This window comes from Chanodichthys erythropterus, chromosome 18 (genome assembly GCF_024489055.1).
Source record: "Chanodichthys erythropterus isolate Z2021 chromosome 18, ASM2448905v1, whole genome shotgun sequence".
NCBI classification, from domain to species: Eukaryota; Metazoa; Chordata; class Actinopteri; order Cypriniformes; family Xenocyprididae; genus Chanodichthys; species Chanodichthys erythropterus.
Window position 1 is genome coordinate 37,693,092 of NC_090238.1, and position 16,219 is coordinate 37,709,310.

A 16,219-nucleotide genomic window follows, 5' to 3' on the forward strand; every position below is an offset into this window, starting at 1 on the left:
GACGCCATTTATCGGTGGACCCCATATTACAAAACCGATATCCAATTATGGATAAATGCTTAAATATCGGGAAAATATCGGTAAAACTGATTATCGGTCTCTTAGTTTTCTTGAAATTCGCTCAGTTTTTGAGGTTAAACAGTTCTTAGTATTTTATAATTTTTTTTACTACATGTACTTGTTTATTGATTTCTTCTAGGTTTATCCAGACAGCAGTCTACAGGAGTTTTTAGAGGAACTTGATGCTCTTTGTGCTCCTGAGAGCGTCAATCCAGAGACTGACATTGAAAACACAAAGCCATGTGCATCTGAAGAGCCATTCAAAACAGTCGGTGCAGTGACCTCCAATGGGACGGTGGATCAGAACGGACGCGTTTCCACAGAAATTGCTAATTCGGAGCCGCATTCTCTGAAGGTTACCGAGAAAAAGGTCCGCTTTTCTGAGAACCATGACAAGATCAAGTCAGAAACTGAGACCAGCGCACTGCAAGAGGCCTCACTGAGCACAAACGGTCCTGTAGAAGAAGATAGACAAACACTGGAGCAAGATGACGGCGAATGTATCCAGAAAGAGATAAAACCTCTATCTCCAGAGCAGGAAAACCACCTGGAGAAACTCGCAGAACTGAATCCAGTCACTGAAGGAAGTGCAACTGAACCATCGTGTCCTGAATCCGCAGATGTTTCTATATCAGCAGAACCGGGCGAGAACCAACCTGTTGAACACAGCAAGAGCTGCTCTTCTAGAGGAAATGGTACGTGAACATTGGCTGCGTGAAACTAGCTCCAACACTGGAATACACTGCATGATTTTTGGCCCCGATTTGCAGTCTAGATGAGTCGATAATAGTTGCTAAAAGTCTGCACCAGTTTTCAGATTTTTGGCAGTCAGAGTTGACAAATATCACAGAAAATTGCATAGTGTATGATGAATTTTTAGCTTCAAACTATGATTCCATCCTGTCAGAGGATATCAAAACATGTCCGTCTTAACAGTGTTGCAATAAAATACATTTACTTTTGTTGAAGCCATCTGTTCAAATTATTTCAACTTATTTTTAAAATAATTCCTGGAATTCCAGCAGAATTCCTGGTGGAAAAACTACAATATCGATGATACAGTACTGAAAATTCAACCAATTAGCAACCATCGCAGCAAGCAAATTGTGGCTCTTTAGCTCCACCCACTGCCTTTATCTATAAACTATATATCTTAACCCTTATGTGTCATTGGGGATGTTTTCATCCACTATGGGGTGATTTTGAGTCTTAATTTGGCCACAACTTTCTCTGTGTTTCAGCAAATGGAATGATTTTTGGTGACAAATCTTATTTTGGGAAAATGCTTTGAAAATTTTCAAAACCTCAAAAATACACTGTGGGCAAATTTACTACCCTTTCGTTATGTTCGTGGCTGAAAACATCCACTAAATTAAACTGCTGTAAAAATGTATCAGATAAATATTTTTTTAATTTTTTTTTTTGCCTAAATGTGTTAATCAACCTCAGTCCGGATCAAAACTACTAAATGTTTGAAAAAAATCCAGGATTTTTACTGTTTTATTGCCAAGTTTATGAAATGATGTCACTGATTTGGGGAAAAAAAAACAAAATTACTTATTTTCAATATAAAAAGTGATTGTGGACTGGATTTTTTTTTTACCTTTTATCACAGTCTTGGACATGTGAAAGATTAGTAACAACACTGGTTTTGATGCATTGTTAGTTTTTGTGCAGCATCAGATTTTAATTTTTTCTCCCTCATTTACTGTTCGTGGCTGTTTTTGCCCCATTGACTTTCATTATAATGACATTTTTTGATTGCAAAGCCATGACACCATATATTGAGAAAATATCGGTATAACTAATTATCGCTCTCTTCGTTTTCATGAAATTCACTCAATTTTGAGGTTATAGTTTTTTTTTAATACATATACTATTGATTTCTACTAGGTTTATCCAGACAGCAGTCTGCAGGGGTTTTTTAGAGGAACTTGACGCTCAAAATTACACAGTTACTGTCATAACTTGTTTCATGACAAATTTATTTAAACATATATTAAATAATTGAGACATTACTAACAGGTAAAGTAAATGTATTAAAATATATAAGCTAATATAGTGCATATATTTAGTGAAATGCTCCCTCTAGAGTTCATTTCTCTAGTGAACTAACATGCTGTGGACACTAAATGACTTGCATGGGGTAAATGTAATGCTGCGTGAGATATTATTCTCAAGCTGTTTTATTGATGCGTTTCTACGATTGAAACACAGGTTGAGAGATTGCACGTAATCATATCTCTGCATAGATTGTCTGTTGTTCTTCTGTGCTCTTTCCTGTTGTGGCGGTTAGCAAACAGTGTTGCATTACCACGTGCGCCCCCTTCTGGATTGGAGTGTAGATCACCTGTGACTGACTGTATTCGTCATCTGACTGAAAATATATATATAAATATATATATAAAATACATAGTTTCTATAGAGGTAATCAACTTTTTTTTCTTTTTAATTTGATTGTCACTTATAACGCTTTAACGAAGACTTTTTTTATCTCTATGAGAAAAATGAATGGGAAAAAAATACTTCCGTAACCAATGCCGCTGAAAAAGTGGGCGGGTGCTAGTGCACTGTTATAAATTTAAATGACTGATGCACAGGAGGTTTTTGGGGTTTGTGCAAACTTGTGCTTTTACTGAGATCATGTGTGTTTTCTCTCTCTCTCTCGCAGAAGAAATGGACTCGAATCTGTCTGTCCTGAATCTGGAGCCGGGCGACGCTCTTCCCGACCACAGCACCAGCGCTGATATGGTGAGTGTGCTGCATTAAGGCATCAATCTGCGGCTGCACTTTCTCATTTGACTTGCAGATTCGAAGTGTCCCACCTCACAGGATTTAGCGGCCCACTGAAACTCCATTATCGAGCTGAAGTGCTTCAGAAATACCCTAGAAAGCAGCACTATATATGTAACCAGGCCACATATTCAACCTTCGAAGTACAGAGCATGGTTACATCAGTTTTAAAGTGTTTAAATGCAACACTGCACTCCAGGTCTGGCCTTTTTACATTGAATTCCCAGTAGAATTAATGGCATGCAGCTCTTTAGAATATTTACTGTACATTCATTTTAAAATTTCTTCTCTTTTTTCCAGGCGAGAGAGAATGGGAAAGTTGTTTAGATGGAAATGATGTGGATCTGGAGCGAAACTTCATGCACTAAAACCAAAACACAGAAGAACGAAAATATAATTTGCCTTTTTTATGTGACTCTGACTCACGTGACTCTTGAACCTTCTGTGTTTGGAGTATTTTTGTGTCATTTTTTGGAAGCTGAACGTTGAAAACACTGGTTGGCAGTGACGTTGTGATTGTTCTGAGTAGTTTATCTTCTCGTAGGCTAAAGATTGTTAATGCTTCAACGCACAGTTAACCTTTATCTGAGCCACCAAACCCAAAGGTCCGATGTTATTTTTGTGGGATCTTTGGTGGATTGGTGGGACTTTAGTCTGAAAGCACTACAAACAACTTGAATGTGTAACTTTAGTGGAACACACCCATAGACACCGTGTGCATTTAGAGCAGGAACTTTAGAGATTTACACAGAACACTAACTGACTAACCTAGTAGTATTCTTCATCAGAACTCATATATGTCAATGAAATCAAACCTGACAGATGCTGATCTACTTTACAATCACGTGTCATGGGATTTTGTGTGGATAGTTCACAAGGATCGTTCAAGTATGTTTATTAGCACTTTATTTTGTATGAATTATCTGAAAAGTTACCAGAAGTTGTTTGGTTTTATTATCTAATTAAAATGAAGGGCGTTTACAGTTCTTTCAGATTGAATTATTTTGTTTAACTAAAGACTGCAAGAATGTTTTCTAGCTGAACATTGACATTTGTTTTGGTTACAGGTGGGTCAGTTTGAAGCAGGTACTGCTAGTTTAGCACGTTTAATTGTATGTGGCAATGAATTATCATCGTACTGGTGTTCATAATTCTCAACATTTCAGTATTTCTGAGTTGGACGCCGTTACGGTTTGAAGAACACATGAAGGGTTTAATGTTTAAAGTGACTTAAGATTTGATTTTTATATTTTGCTGACACTTTCATTAAGTATTTTGTGTTCATTTGGTTTTGAAATGAATGTTAAATAGAATTAAGCATTAAAAAACTTTTACCAGCCCTGTGCTGTGATGCTTGCACTGATTCATGAACAAATTAAAAAAAACTTTTTACCATAACTTATGACTCACATATTTTCTATGCTAAAATTATACATAAAACACACCTTTTTAGGGGCCAAGCCCCGAAGGGGCTGTAGCCCCTATTGTAATTGTACGTTTTCCCTTTTATTATTATTATTCTTCCTCCCGAATGGGAGTCTATGGCAGCCCTATCAACGGAACATGAGAAAATGATGAAATTTGGCACAGTTGTAGTGATGGTCATGAATAGAAATCTGACCAATTTTGGAGTCTCTAGGACCAACTCTATAGCACCACCACCAGTTCAAAAATTCAACATTCTAAAGTTTATAACTTTTGAACCATTTGCTCTAGAAAAATACAATTTAGTTCATCTGATTCGTCTCTTCATGCTGATTCTATTAAAATTCTTACATTAAGTCTCCGCCCATTACAGTAGCGGCCATTTTGAAAAGTACAGTATTCCGTTTTTTCGCTACTCCTCCTTCAAAATTTGTCCAATTTTGTCCAAACTTTGATCAGGTGATCTTTGGTCTGAGCCGCACAGAAATGACTGAACAGATTTTTTTTATTCATCTTTGTTCAAAAGTTATGATGTCACGAAGTTAACGAGGTTGACCCAAAATTGCTATAGAGGCTGTATCTCGGCCAAACTTTGAGCAATCAAAACTAAAATTGGTACACTTGATCAAGACCATGATCTAAGGTTCCATGCCAAATTTGGGAACAGCGCCACCTACAGGTCATGAGATCTGAAAAATGGTTATTTTGGCCAATAACTTTTGAACACTTTATTAGAAAATCAAGATCTTGGTGTCTATGGATTCCCTGTGCCATGCCGAATCCGAGGATATCGAATTCGTCAACATCGGATGAACCACGTGTCCGCCATTTTGAATTTTGTCATAAATTGCAATAACTTTTAAACAATTTGACATATCTTCACACAATTGGTATGTATGACCTTTAGAAGGTCGTGAAGGTACCTGAGAAGTTTCAACACAGCGCCACCTACTGTTCCACAGATGTAATGATTATTGCAAAACCACTTATAACTTTTGAAAACACTTTCCAAAATGTGTATGCTTTATGTCATTTTATTCCCTGGCTTATGCCGATTCCGACGATGTGTCATTTGTCATTTTCCTTAAATGTACCTGTCCGCCATATTGAAATAAATGGAAAACAGTTTTTTCGCTACTCCTCCTACAATTTTTGTCCAATTTTGTCCAAAATCAGCTCAGATGATCTTTGGACCGAGCCGCACAGAAATGACTGAATGGATTTTTGATATTCGCTACCATTCCCAAGATATTCATCTCTGAATGTGACCTTGCTTGTGTTTGTTGTCTTATGCTAGGTAGCTTAGCATGCTAATTGCTTAGCATGCTAACCAGTTGTCATTCTCTTTAATGTGGCTCTTCAGTTATCAAGTTAACCATGAGCTTCATTAGCATTAAGTTAGCTTAGCATGCTAATATGGATAGCATGCTAAGTAATGTTTTTTTTGGTAATTCTTTGTTAGACTAAAAGGTTTCTTCCACAGTCTGTTGAATGTGCATCCTCAAGTAGCTCAATGTGTAAAGCCAGTTATCTGAAGAGCCCTGTATCTGAAGTTAGTGGGTTCGAATCCCAGGTGGAGCGGTTTTATAAAATAGTGTGTTTTGATTCCTTTACTGCCTCTTGGATTAGAAATAAATGCTTTTTGTTTCATGCTGTGTTCATTTTCATCTAAGGTTATGTACATTCTGAGTTCATTCTTGCCCGTAATTCTGAACCAGCTGTTTCATGTTTGTTCATTTTCTGCTGTTTTTCCTCTTCCTGCTCTGTATTGCACTACAGCATGATGAGCTGCAGAATGATCTAAAGTGCAGCTTTATAAGAATTCTTCATTTTGAGTTCATTTTCACATGAACTAATAAACTTCGGCAGGTGTGGAAACATTCACTTGCACAGTGGTGCAATGAGATGAGAAATGGACCTTGGACCCGGAGGTCATGGATTCGAATCTTGTGTGGGGTTCCTTTATACAATTGTGTGTAATGAGTCATTTTGATACCTTTTTTATCCAAATAAGGATTGTGCTAATCTTTATTCCTCTTCAATGAGATACAAGTATTTTAGTTCATTCCGTGTTCGTTCTCTGAACTTCTATTGATTTTCATTTCATTTCCACCTGTCCTTCTGAACCAGATGTTTTGCATGTACATTCAATTTCTGATGTTTTTCCTCTTCCTGCTCCGTATTGCGCTACTGCCCCTACTGGGGCTTGGCCCCGAATTGCTGCTTGCAGCTATATTTTATTTATGCATTTACACCAACAATAGCTACCTTTTGTTACATGTATTTGAAAAATAAAAAAACTATAGGTAATTTAATTAAATTAAATTTAAATGTCACAATATTAGTTTTTAAGTGATATAAGGTTTATACACTCTAAAAACTAATTCAGGGGACCTTTAGTCATTACTTATTGTTGTGAAATAAAATATCAAGTTCTGAAATGCTGTTAGACTTTTTTACTTGTAATTGTTATTTTATTGAGCTTGGATGACACACAAATTATGCCTATTGATTCGATATACTATCATGACTTGTCATAGTTTAACATTTTCAGTTAATCAAAAATGTATTTAATTTTAAGTTCTGTTAATGTAAAATACAATCTGATGACGTGTAAACGTGTTTCATTGTTTTGAGTTGTATGAACACTTCTTTTAATTTAGATGTGAAACTGGGCTGGGATTTATATTTCCCATCATGCTTTGCCCATGGCACTTGAAAGGGAGAGTAAATGCTAAAATTAAGTGTTATGTTTTTTGCACAAGATTAATGGTAAGGGAGATTTAATTAGTGTTTTGTTAGAAGAGTTTCTGTTAATGTGGGTTTTGGGAGATTTACCATCATGGTGACAAGTTAAAAATGCATTTTATTGTGTCCAAAAAGCGTCTTCACCTTACTTAAAACATTATGTTGGATCAACTTAAATAGTTGCATTCATGTTGACAATTATTAAGTTCATGTTACTTAGAAATGTGTTTTTATTGTGGCAAAAAAACGTCTTCACCTTACTTTAAAACATTATGTTGGATTAACTCAAAATTTTAATTAATGTAATTCTCCCAATTGTCTTACGTTAAAAATTCTAGTAAAACGTTAACATTTTTTTTTTTTTTGAACTAATGTTTTATTTTTTAGAGTGTATACATGTAAAAATATTTTGCAGTCCATTAAAATACACTGCAATCTCTTCAATTCCCTGTTGATAAAGCCTCTATTTTGGTTCATGTCCTGTTTTACCATATAAGGATGTAATGGAAGTTTTACTCACTTACATGAACATCAGTGATGTTTGAAGATTGTCATGCTACTGTGTTAAATATAGTCAGATGGGCTCGTAAGTACTGCATCAAGAAATGCAACTTGAATCTGTTACATAAGGACAAAGCTATATGTCAGTTCTATGCAGAGATCTAAGTGATGCATTTGTTACTATCGACCAAAACAATTATTTTGGCTCCAAAATTAGTGGAATTGCATTGGCATGGATCAGTTTGTAGCAGTAAACAAAGAGATGTCATACCGATCACAAGTTCAGTTTGGAGTACCACAAGGCTCAGTATTAGGACCGTCGCTTTTCCCCCCATAGCATGGCATTAGTTTTCACTGTTATGCTGATGGTACTTGGCATTATATTTCTTTGCTCCCCGACAAAACTTACCAATTCACAAAATGAATGGAATGAATAGCTGATATAATAAATTGACTGACTATATATTACTTTCAATGAATCATTGAATGCATTGAATTCATTCCTGGCTTTTTGCAGCGATAATTCAGGTAAGCTGTCTTGATTCCAGCTATCCACTTATTATTTTCCAGCCTTTCTTTGTTTTGACCTGATTCTCTCACCTGATCCCTTAAAGGGGACGGAGCTTATCACACATTTCCTAATTAATTCGATGCAAGTCGATTTACTCGGTCAATCTTTTTGCATGCGCTAAATCAATCATTGCTGTGGAGAGTTTGCACAGCAGAAGTAAAATAACTCCTGCAGCAATTATATTTGTGCAACAGATGCTAAAAACAATATGTTGTGTTGTTTTGAACATGCAGCGCTGCTTCAGACCTCTGTGTTCTGTTTAATAGAGGATCTTTTGGGATTAGTGTCTTATTATTTTTAAAAGCCTCCCATCGGCCAGTTGCTCTGGAAATCACTCCCTGTTCCCTTCAAACACAGCTTTGTCTTCTGTTACTCTTTTAATTACCCTTTTCCAGCAGGCATGCTCGGGGACGGCATCATCCTCCGGGACCTTCATCGGGGCCGTTCACATGACTCATGATGACACATGATGATGATGATTTTAGATGAAGGTAGCTTAATCTCCTTGTGTTTGGTCAAATGTTATTCTCGTGTGCCCTCACTAATGCATTTCACATATATCCAAGTTCTGAAACTCAACAGGTGGATTGGTAAAAGGTGAGGAAATCATGATTGGGTATAAAATGAGCCTTTGTGAGCAGATATGGGTCATGGCTCAGCACAAATTTCACTAGAGAATTGTCTAACGGTTAAAATAAAATCACATTTCTCAATGCAAAGTCTGTAGGGCCAGGCAGGAAACCTCTGTTGAATGTGCGTGACCTTCGAGCCCTCAGATGTCATTGCATGAGAAACTATCATGCTACTTTGTTAAATATAGTCAGATGGGCTGGAAAGTACTGTCTCTGCATCAAGAAATGCAACTTGAATCTTTGTTGCACAAGGAAAATCTTAGTGCTGCATTTGATACTATCGACCACAACATTCTTTTAAATAGACTCGAAAATTAGTGGAATTGCATTGGAATTGCTCAAATCATACTTATCTTTTATCAGTTTGTAGTAGTAAATGAAGAGACGTCATACCGATCACAAGTTCAGTATGGAGTACCTCAAGGCTCGGTACTAGGACCGTTGCTTTTCATTCTGTACATGCTACCAGTCGGGAGATATCATTAGGAAGCATGGCGTTAGTTTTCACTGTTACGCTGATGATACTCTGTTTCTTCTCACCCCAATGAAACTTACAAAAACTGATATAAAAAAATGGATGAATAGTAATTTCCTACTACTAAAAATCAGAGGGACATAATAACCTCGAATACTGTCTAACACTTGATAGCAGAGTGGTTTAATAGACTCTCTACACCTGCAGACCAGATCTGTCTCCTATTGAAAATGTATGGCCCATCATGAAAAGGAGAATCAGACGATGATGACCAGCTGTTTTGTATCAGGCAGGATTAGGCAAGAATTCCACTTGCAGAACTGCAACAATTAGTATCCTCAATTCCCAAACAATTAAAAAGTGTAATTAAAAGGAACGCTCATGTGACAGTGGTAAACATGCCTCTGTCCCAACTCTTTGGAGGTTGTTTGCAGCCATCAAAATTGGTTTATATTTACAAAATACAATTAAATTGGTCCGTGAAAACATTGGTAATTTTTCTTGGTACTTTTGTCGGTTTAATAAAGGTTCAAGGGAATGAACAAATCAGATTCTTGATTTTATTGCATTTTACAAAATGTTCCAACTTTTCTGGAAATTGGGTTATATAAGATTTCTTGCTAAATTCAAACTTAATTTATGCTGTTTCGAGGGTTTCAGCACAGACACATCTTAAAGTGTTAGTTCACCCAAAAATGAAAATTGTCGTTCCACACCCGTAAGACCTTTGTTCATCTTCAGAACACAAATTAAGATATTTTGCAAGTTAATTTAGACTTTCAGTGCGCAGAGAACTACTAAAGAAAACAGTTTATGTGACTACCTTAATGTTATGAAGCGACAAGAACACTTTTTGTGCGGCAAAATAACGACGTTATTCAACAATATCTAGTGATGGGCGATTTCAGAACACTGCTTCATGAAACTTTATGAATTTTTTGTTTCGAATCAGTGGTTCAGAGCCTGAATCAAACTGTGATTTCAGTAAACGAGGTGTTGTTACATCATCGCCCCCCAGTGGTGATGTAACAAAGCCTTGTTTACTGAAATCACGTGACTTTAGCAGTTTGATACACGCTTCAAACCAAAAGATTAATGGTTTTATAGCTTTCTGGGCATTGAAAGTATTAATTATCTTGCTGTCAATGCAGGCTTCACTGAACCTTCAGATTTATCAAAAATATCTTAATTTGTGTTCTGAAGATGAACGAAGGTCTTTACGGATATGGAACGACATGAGGGTGAGTAACTAATGACAGAATTTTAATTTTTGGGTGAACTAACCCTTTAAGCTCTTTAACATTATGGACAAATGCAGAGCTTTATACCTTCTTTTTACAGTAAAACCAAGACTTAAAGCGAACATCAGCCCTATAACAAGGTCGTGGTGCTTATCCCACCAGTTATTCTAGAAATGGGCCAAAAAGCCTCATTTTTAGTTTCAATGCCAGAAATAAGTCAGGATTTGGCCTCGTCCTGCCGCGAGTCTTTCCTCGTCTCCTGGCAGTGATTGTGCTGCAGTGCAGTGGAAAATGGCTCCCAGGTCTCTCGGCACACATTTGATTATATCATGCGCACCTGCAGCTGTGAACTCAGACGCCCGTGAGGATGGTCCCCATCGCTGACGGGAAATGAGGGTTGGTAATAGATGGGTTGGGTTACAGCACTCTTCAGCAGCAGTGGTCTCTCAGCTTGATTAATAATGCATTTCTGTCCGGTCTGACTGATGATAATTGAAAAGCCCATTATGAACCTATAACATAATGTTCCTCTTTCTTTCAATCACAAGCTTTTACTGTATTTACAGTGGTTCTCAAAGGATTTTGCTTCAGGATGCAGAACAAACACAACAAAATCAAACAGGAGGTTTATTAATAGTGGCATGAACAGCTTGAGCCAAATATTTTTCAATAGTAGTAACACAACAATTTTATGAATGCACAAAAAACATGAGAAGATTTAGCAGACGAACACATGGAACAAACACTGGGTTAAAATATCTTATAATTTGATTGGACGCATGACTTTTGCATCAATAACATCATTTTAACAGCTGATTTATTTGGCTAACCAGCTGTACATAATTTTAAGGTTAGTTGTGTTTTATTATTCGCATTGAACATTGATCACAACCTTTTGAGAACCACTGATTTAACTTGTATGCATGCCGTTGAATACCATCTTTGGTTTGTATATGAAACATTTCAATTGATAATATGCATGTGTGATTCTTTTTGAGTAACATGCACATTTGAAATCTAATAAAAGACTTTTTAGACTTAAGACAACTTTACTTAGATAAAAGTTTACATTTTTAAAGAAACTGTGCATGGTGATTATCCATGCAAAACACACTGTCAATGATGCTATATGCTTGCTAGGGTGTTCTCAAGTAAAAATGACATGTTTTGTGATCATCTGGTCTCTAGATGTGGCTCATTGTGCATCTGAGGGATTTTTTCCACCTTTTTTATGGTCCAGTGGGACGACGCACACACTAACTTCAATGCGTAATTCGTGCTGGAGGTTTCATCACATGACTATCAGCACTAGTACTAACGAGGACTGACTGGGTAAACACATCTAATAATTGAATCTCAAGGGGGTTTTGCACACTTGAACGCCATGAAAGATCCAAAAGCTGACATTTTAACTATTCAAGTCAACATTGATTTGTACCACAGCCGCTGAATCAATTGTCTTCAGTCACAGGACGAATCAAAGAAAGCGTCCAAAACATCTTGTTTACAGGAAGCTGCTGCTTAATAGTACAAGCAGATTGAGTTACACCACTGAATCAACAGATCGGGAGGTTTTTAAATCAAACGCCGCTATTACGATTACTATTATGGGGTTAGAGATTATGTGAACAATGAATATCTTAGATATTTTACAGTTAGGAGAATAAGCAAATCTTGTGTAAAACAAGTGCACTTAACTGTATTGCATGAGCACATGTATTGTGTACAGATATTAAAAGTACACAAAAAAAAATGATTGTTGGTTTAACTTAAAGTTAATTTTGAGTTCTTTAATTTAATACAATAAAGGCAATTGGTTTAATCAACAGAAACTTAAAATATTATGTCATCTCAACCACATTAAGTTGATTTGACAATTTTTTTTGTGATAAATCATGAAAATATTTTTTTCATTTGCAGTGTCTGTGTGTGTATATATATATAATAAACTGGGATACACTATATTTTAAGGAGTTGTATTGTACTTACTCAAATAAGTACTGAGTAATATTAATTAACTTCATGTACTTACGATTAGGGTTTGGTTTAGGGTTATAGTTACTTGTAATTATGCATAATTTACTGTTATTACTACAGTAAGTACATGTAGTAATGTAAAACGTCACCTGAAAATAAAGTGTTACCAAAAACCAAATTTGCAGATATAATATTAACGAAATAAAAGTTCTCTTTCACATGTTTCTTAGTCCACTTTTAAAAGTTTTATACTTTTTTTGTCATGCTTTAAAGAAGTATGCTTATTTTGATGTGCTTTCTTTAATACTAAAGCACATGTAAAGTACTTGATTGTAGTGTGTTTTTCAGTATTACATTACATTACATAAGTTAATAATATAATATAATAAACAATATAAGTTATAAACTTCATTACCAACATGTACAGTAATTGTAAATATATGTAAATACATGACAGTTTCAACAGAAATTGTTAAAGTATATTTTAGTTAATCATAAATGCTTGTCAGTACATTCAGCAGTAAACTAAGATAATATAGAAGTATTTCTGAAATAATTGCATATAAAGATGTACTTAAAAGCACTCTTAAATTCAAATAATTGCATTTAATATAAATGTAAACTATAATACATTTTCATTTAATTGCAAATAACGTGCAATTAATGCAGTTCGCACTTAAGTATATTCAGATAAAGTAGGGATGGACCGATATGAAAATTTTGGCCGATAACCGATAATTCTTTATATTTGAAAGCCGATAACCGATATATTGGCCGATAAATCTAAAACCACATTTTTATACAGTTTTTAATTATAAAAACAAAAGTCTCACCATTAAAAGCAATGTCCCAAACACTCAATTATAATGTTCTCATTATAATATTACACAGCCTATATGACTTAACTGTATTTTCCTTTTTGAAATGATTTCAATCATATTTCAATCCATTTAAAACAATCAGTGAGCATCTGAAGCGTCTCAGCTGAAGGAAATAATCCATTATTCATCGGCTTTGATATATCGGCCAAATTTTCTTATGATATATCGGCCGATACCGATATGGTGGGTGATATATCATGCATCCAAGTGCATTATTTCCTTAATATGATTATTAAAAGTATGCTAAAGTAAAGTGATGCTTTTTCACAAGTGAACCGCTATCAGCACACTAAAAACTGTTCAGACCATCTTAGCAGCATCTCATGCACATTATAGCACTGAAGATGAAGATGTGCAGTATAAATGTGTTCCAGTTGCACAGATTTCTCTCAGATATGTGCTGTAACAGGTCAAAGAGCCGCCGCTGAAAATAGAGCAGGATTGTGTAATGCCTGCTTTAAGTCAATCAATAAGTCACTGTAGATACTAAACATCATGCATATCTGTAGAGACTGAAAGTGTGTTGTTGTCAAGCATAAAGATCTCTGACCATGACCCTGTTTTTGACCTGAATAAAACCAATTCATTTATAAGGAAGACTCTCTTATGAATATGAATCACGCCAAAGCGTCTTACTTGCTCAAAGGTCAACAAAACACATTGATTTTAATATCTGCTTATAGGGTTAATCCAGGATTAAACGGTGCGCTCACCTGGACTAAACTGTAATTTCATTATGGGTGCTTTAATCTAGTCAAAGTGATAAATGTGTTTTGCTTATATAACACAAGTGCATGCTTTTTAACCCATTATCCACGAATGAAATGAGCTTTGTACTTGTACAAGGGAGTTTATTTACCATTAGGGTGATGTTATTCTACACCTATGGTACATTATTTGCTGTAAAAATGATCTAGTGATGCTAAAAGTTTCCAGAGCATGTATGTACATTACTAAACAATACATTTACATGGATATTTGCACATACCTGAGCAGGTTCCTCTAACATAAGAATCCTGATTAACTGGTTAACAGGTTTAAATTCATGCAAGCTTTTAAGTGGTGTTATTTTAAAAGCTTGCCCCCCCTCCCCAAAAAATGGCTGTTCATAATCAAGGCATTGAGCGCAATGGACAGTCTCCGGTTCGGATGAATGTTTCCTATACAACTGAATGACAGGCCAGCCGGTGATTTTGGACTATACGCTCCGAAAATATAAGCCCATTAAACTGCAAACGTCCACCAAGGAGATGCCGAGTATTAAGGCGGAACGAAAAGGACAGATTATATGTGAACGTATAGGTTTCTGCTATATGCGTTGCTGTCCGAGAGTCCGCGCACCAGCTGCGGCCTCGTCTCGCGTCCTCTCAGGCGGACACCTGTCCAACATCTGCGAGTCTCACGGCCTCGTTTAGTTCTTTCTGTGCTGGTTATTCGTATCAGACACTAGCTGAGTTTGTTTTCGCCGTCTAGAATCGTCCTCGACCGGCGCCGCGCGCTCCCAGCGCGTCTCCGGCTGCGCGTCTCCGGCGGCGAGGGTCTGGTGATCTCTCCGCGAAGACTCTGTCTGACTGTCTGAGCTCTCTGTAGGCATAGTATATGTGTACAAATCCCCGGACTGGGACTGCGCACTTTTGGAGAGCGACCTTGCCGTCCGGTTGGAGCCGGTGGCGTTTAAATGGATCAGATCCACCAGCGTGCTGTTGCTTTGCGTCCCGTTGCTGTGCGCGGGGATTTTGCCCGACGTAGGGTCGGGTTTTGTACTATTGGTACTGGGAGCACCGGCCGGTTTCCATAAGAGGCTGTAGTAGATGGCCAGGATGATCGCAGCCAGAGACACGGACAAAACATAGGCAAACACGGTGGCCAGTCTTACCCACTTCTTATTGGTCTTTGCAGCCATCTTTGCCTTCTTGTCGCCGGTGTAGGTGGCCGGTTTGCCCCTCTCCATGTTGGGCATGTAGTCTCTGTCCCGATTGACTCGGTTTTTTCCTCGATGCTCCACGACCCCGTCCGTCTTGAAGGATGTTGGTGACCAGACCCTTTAAAACCCTCGGATTGCGGTTAAATCGATTCACTTTCGTCCATGGCGCGTGAAATGTTTCAAAAATCCATCAGGATCATGTTGCACCTCGATGTGGATGATGATGATGCTTCTGGTGTTTTCCAGCATCCACTGCAGCTTTTTCCCCAAAGGCAGATATGTTTCTGATCCAAATATCACGGGATGGATTAGAGAGGCTTGAAAATGATGAGACGGATCATACTGTATGTGTGTGTGTGAGTGAGTGAGTGAGTGAGTGAGTGTGTGTGTGTGTGTGTGTGTGTGTGTGTGTGTGTGTGTGTGTGTGTGTGTTATTCAACTGAAGAAGAGGCTTCATCAGCTAAAAATACAGGAGAGGAGGAGGAGGAGACTCTTAAAGGAGCAGCAGAGATTGAAGAGAGAAAACACATGATGATCATCAGTTCATTCAACATCTGTATATATAATAACTTTCATCAAAATGCATGCATGCATATATATACATACATACAGTCAAACCCAAATTTATTCAGACACCTTGAACATTTCATTCATTAATACAATTTATTCACTAAAAAAATGGTAATAAAATATGACTGTGACAGAGTTAAACTGTGTCAGAAAAAAAAAAGAAAAAAAATCTTAATTATGTTGAGTGAGCGAGTTTATTACCTGCATTCAGATTTAGCATTTTCCTTCAGGTCAGTCCTATGTTCATAATAATAAATCTGTTTAAATGTCCTCTGCGATATCTTGTCCTTTTAACATTTAAGGGGTTTCCCGTGACTGACAGATCTAGTCAAAGCATTTGTCAGTTGCATCTTCCGTGTTCACAACAATTCAGTATTTTCAATATAAAAGTCTTTGCACTCATAAACACAGTCTTTGTCGC

At 36.9% G+C, this 16,219-nt stretch overlaps 2 protein-coding genes across 7 annotated transcripts in view; one reads left to right on the forward strand and one right to left on the reverse strand.

Annotated features, from left to right (window-relative positions):
* LOC137006580 (coiled-coil domain-containing protein 9B) overlaps positions 1–4,280 on the forward strand; it is a 44,957-nt gene extending 40,677 nt beyond the window's left edge. For 3 of the 6 annotated variants that reach the window (XM_067367453.1, XM_067367456.1, XM_067367454.1), the window contains exons 12-14: positions 200–755; positions 2,732–2,811; positions 3,154–4,277. In XM_067367453.1, coding sequence (XP_067223554.1) covers positions 200–755; positions 2,732–2,811; positions 3,154–3,180 — 663 coding nt within the window. In that variant the 3' untranslated portion in view covers positions 3,181–4,277. Of the gene's footprint in view, positions 1–199; positions 756–2,731; positions 2,812–3,153 lie in introns of all 6 variants that reach the window. The other 3 variants (XM_067367451.1, XM_067367450.1, XM_067367452.1) reach the window with 3 other exon arrangements.
* A 6,791-nt stretch (positions 4,281–11,071) lies between these two features.
* On the reverse strand, positions 11,072–16,123 carry LOC137006559 (putative transmembrane protein INAFM2). Its single transcript, XM_067367416.1, has one exon. It carries the CDS (start codon positions 15,262–15,264, stop codon positions 14,716–14,718), a length of 549 nt encoding a protein of 182 aa, XP_067223517.1. The 5' UTR covers positions 15,265–16,123; the 3' UTR covers positions 11,072–14,715.
* Between the last annotated feature and the right edge of the window lie 96 nt (positions 16,124–16,219).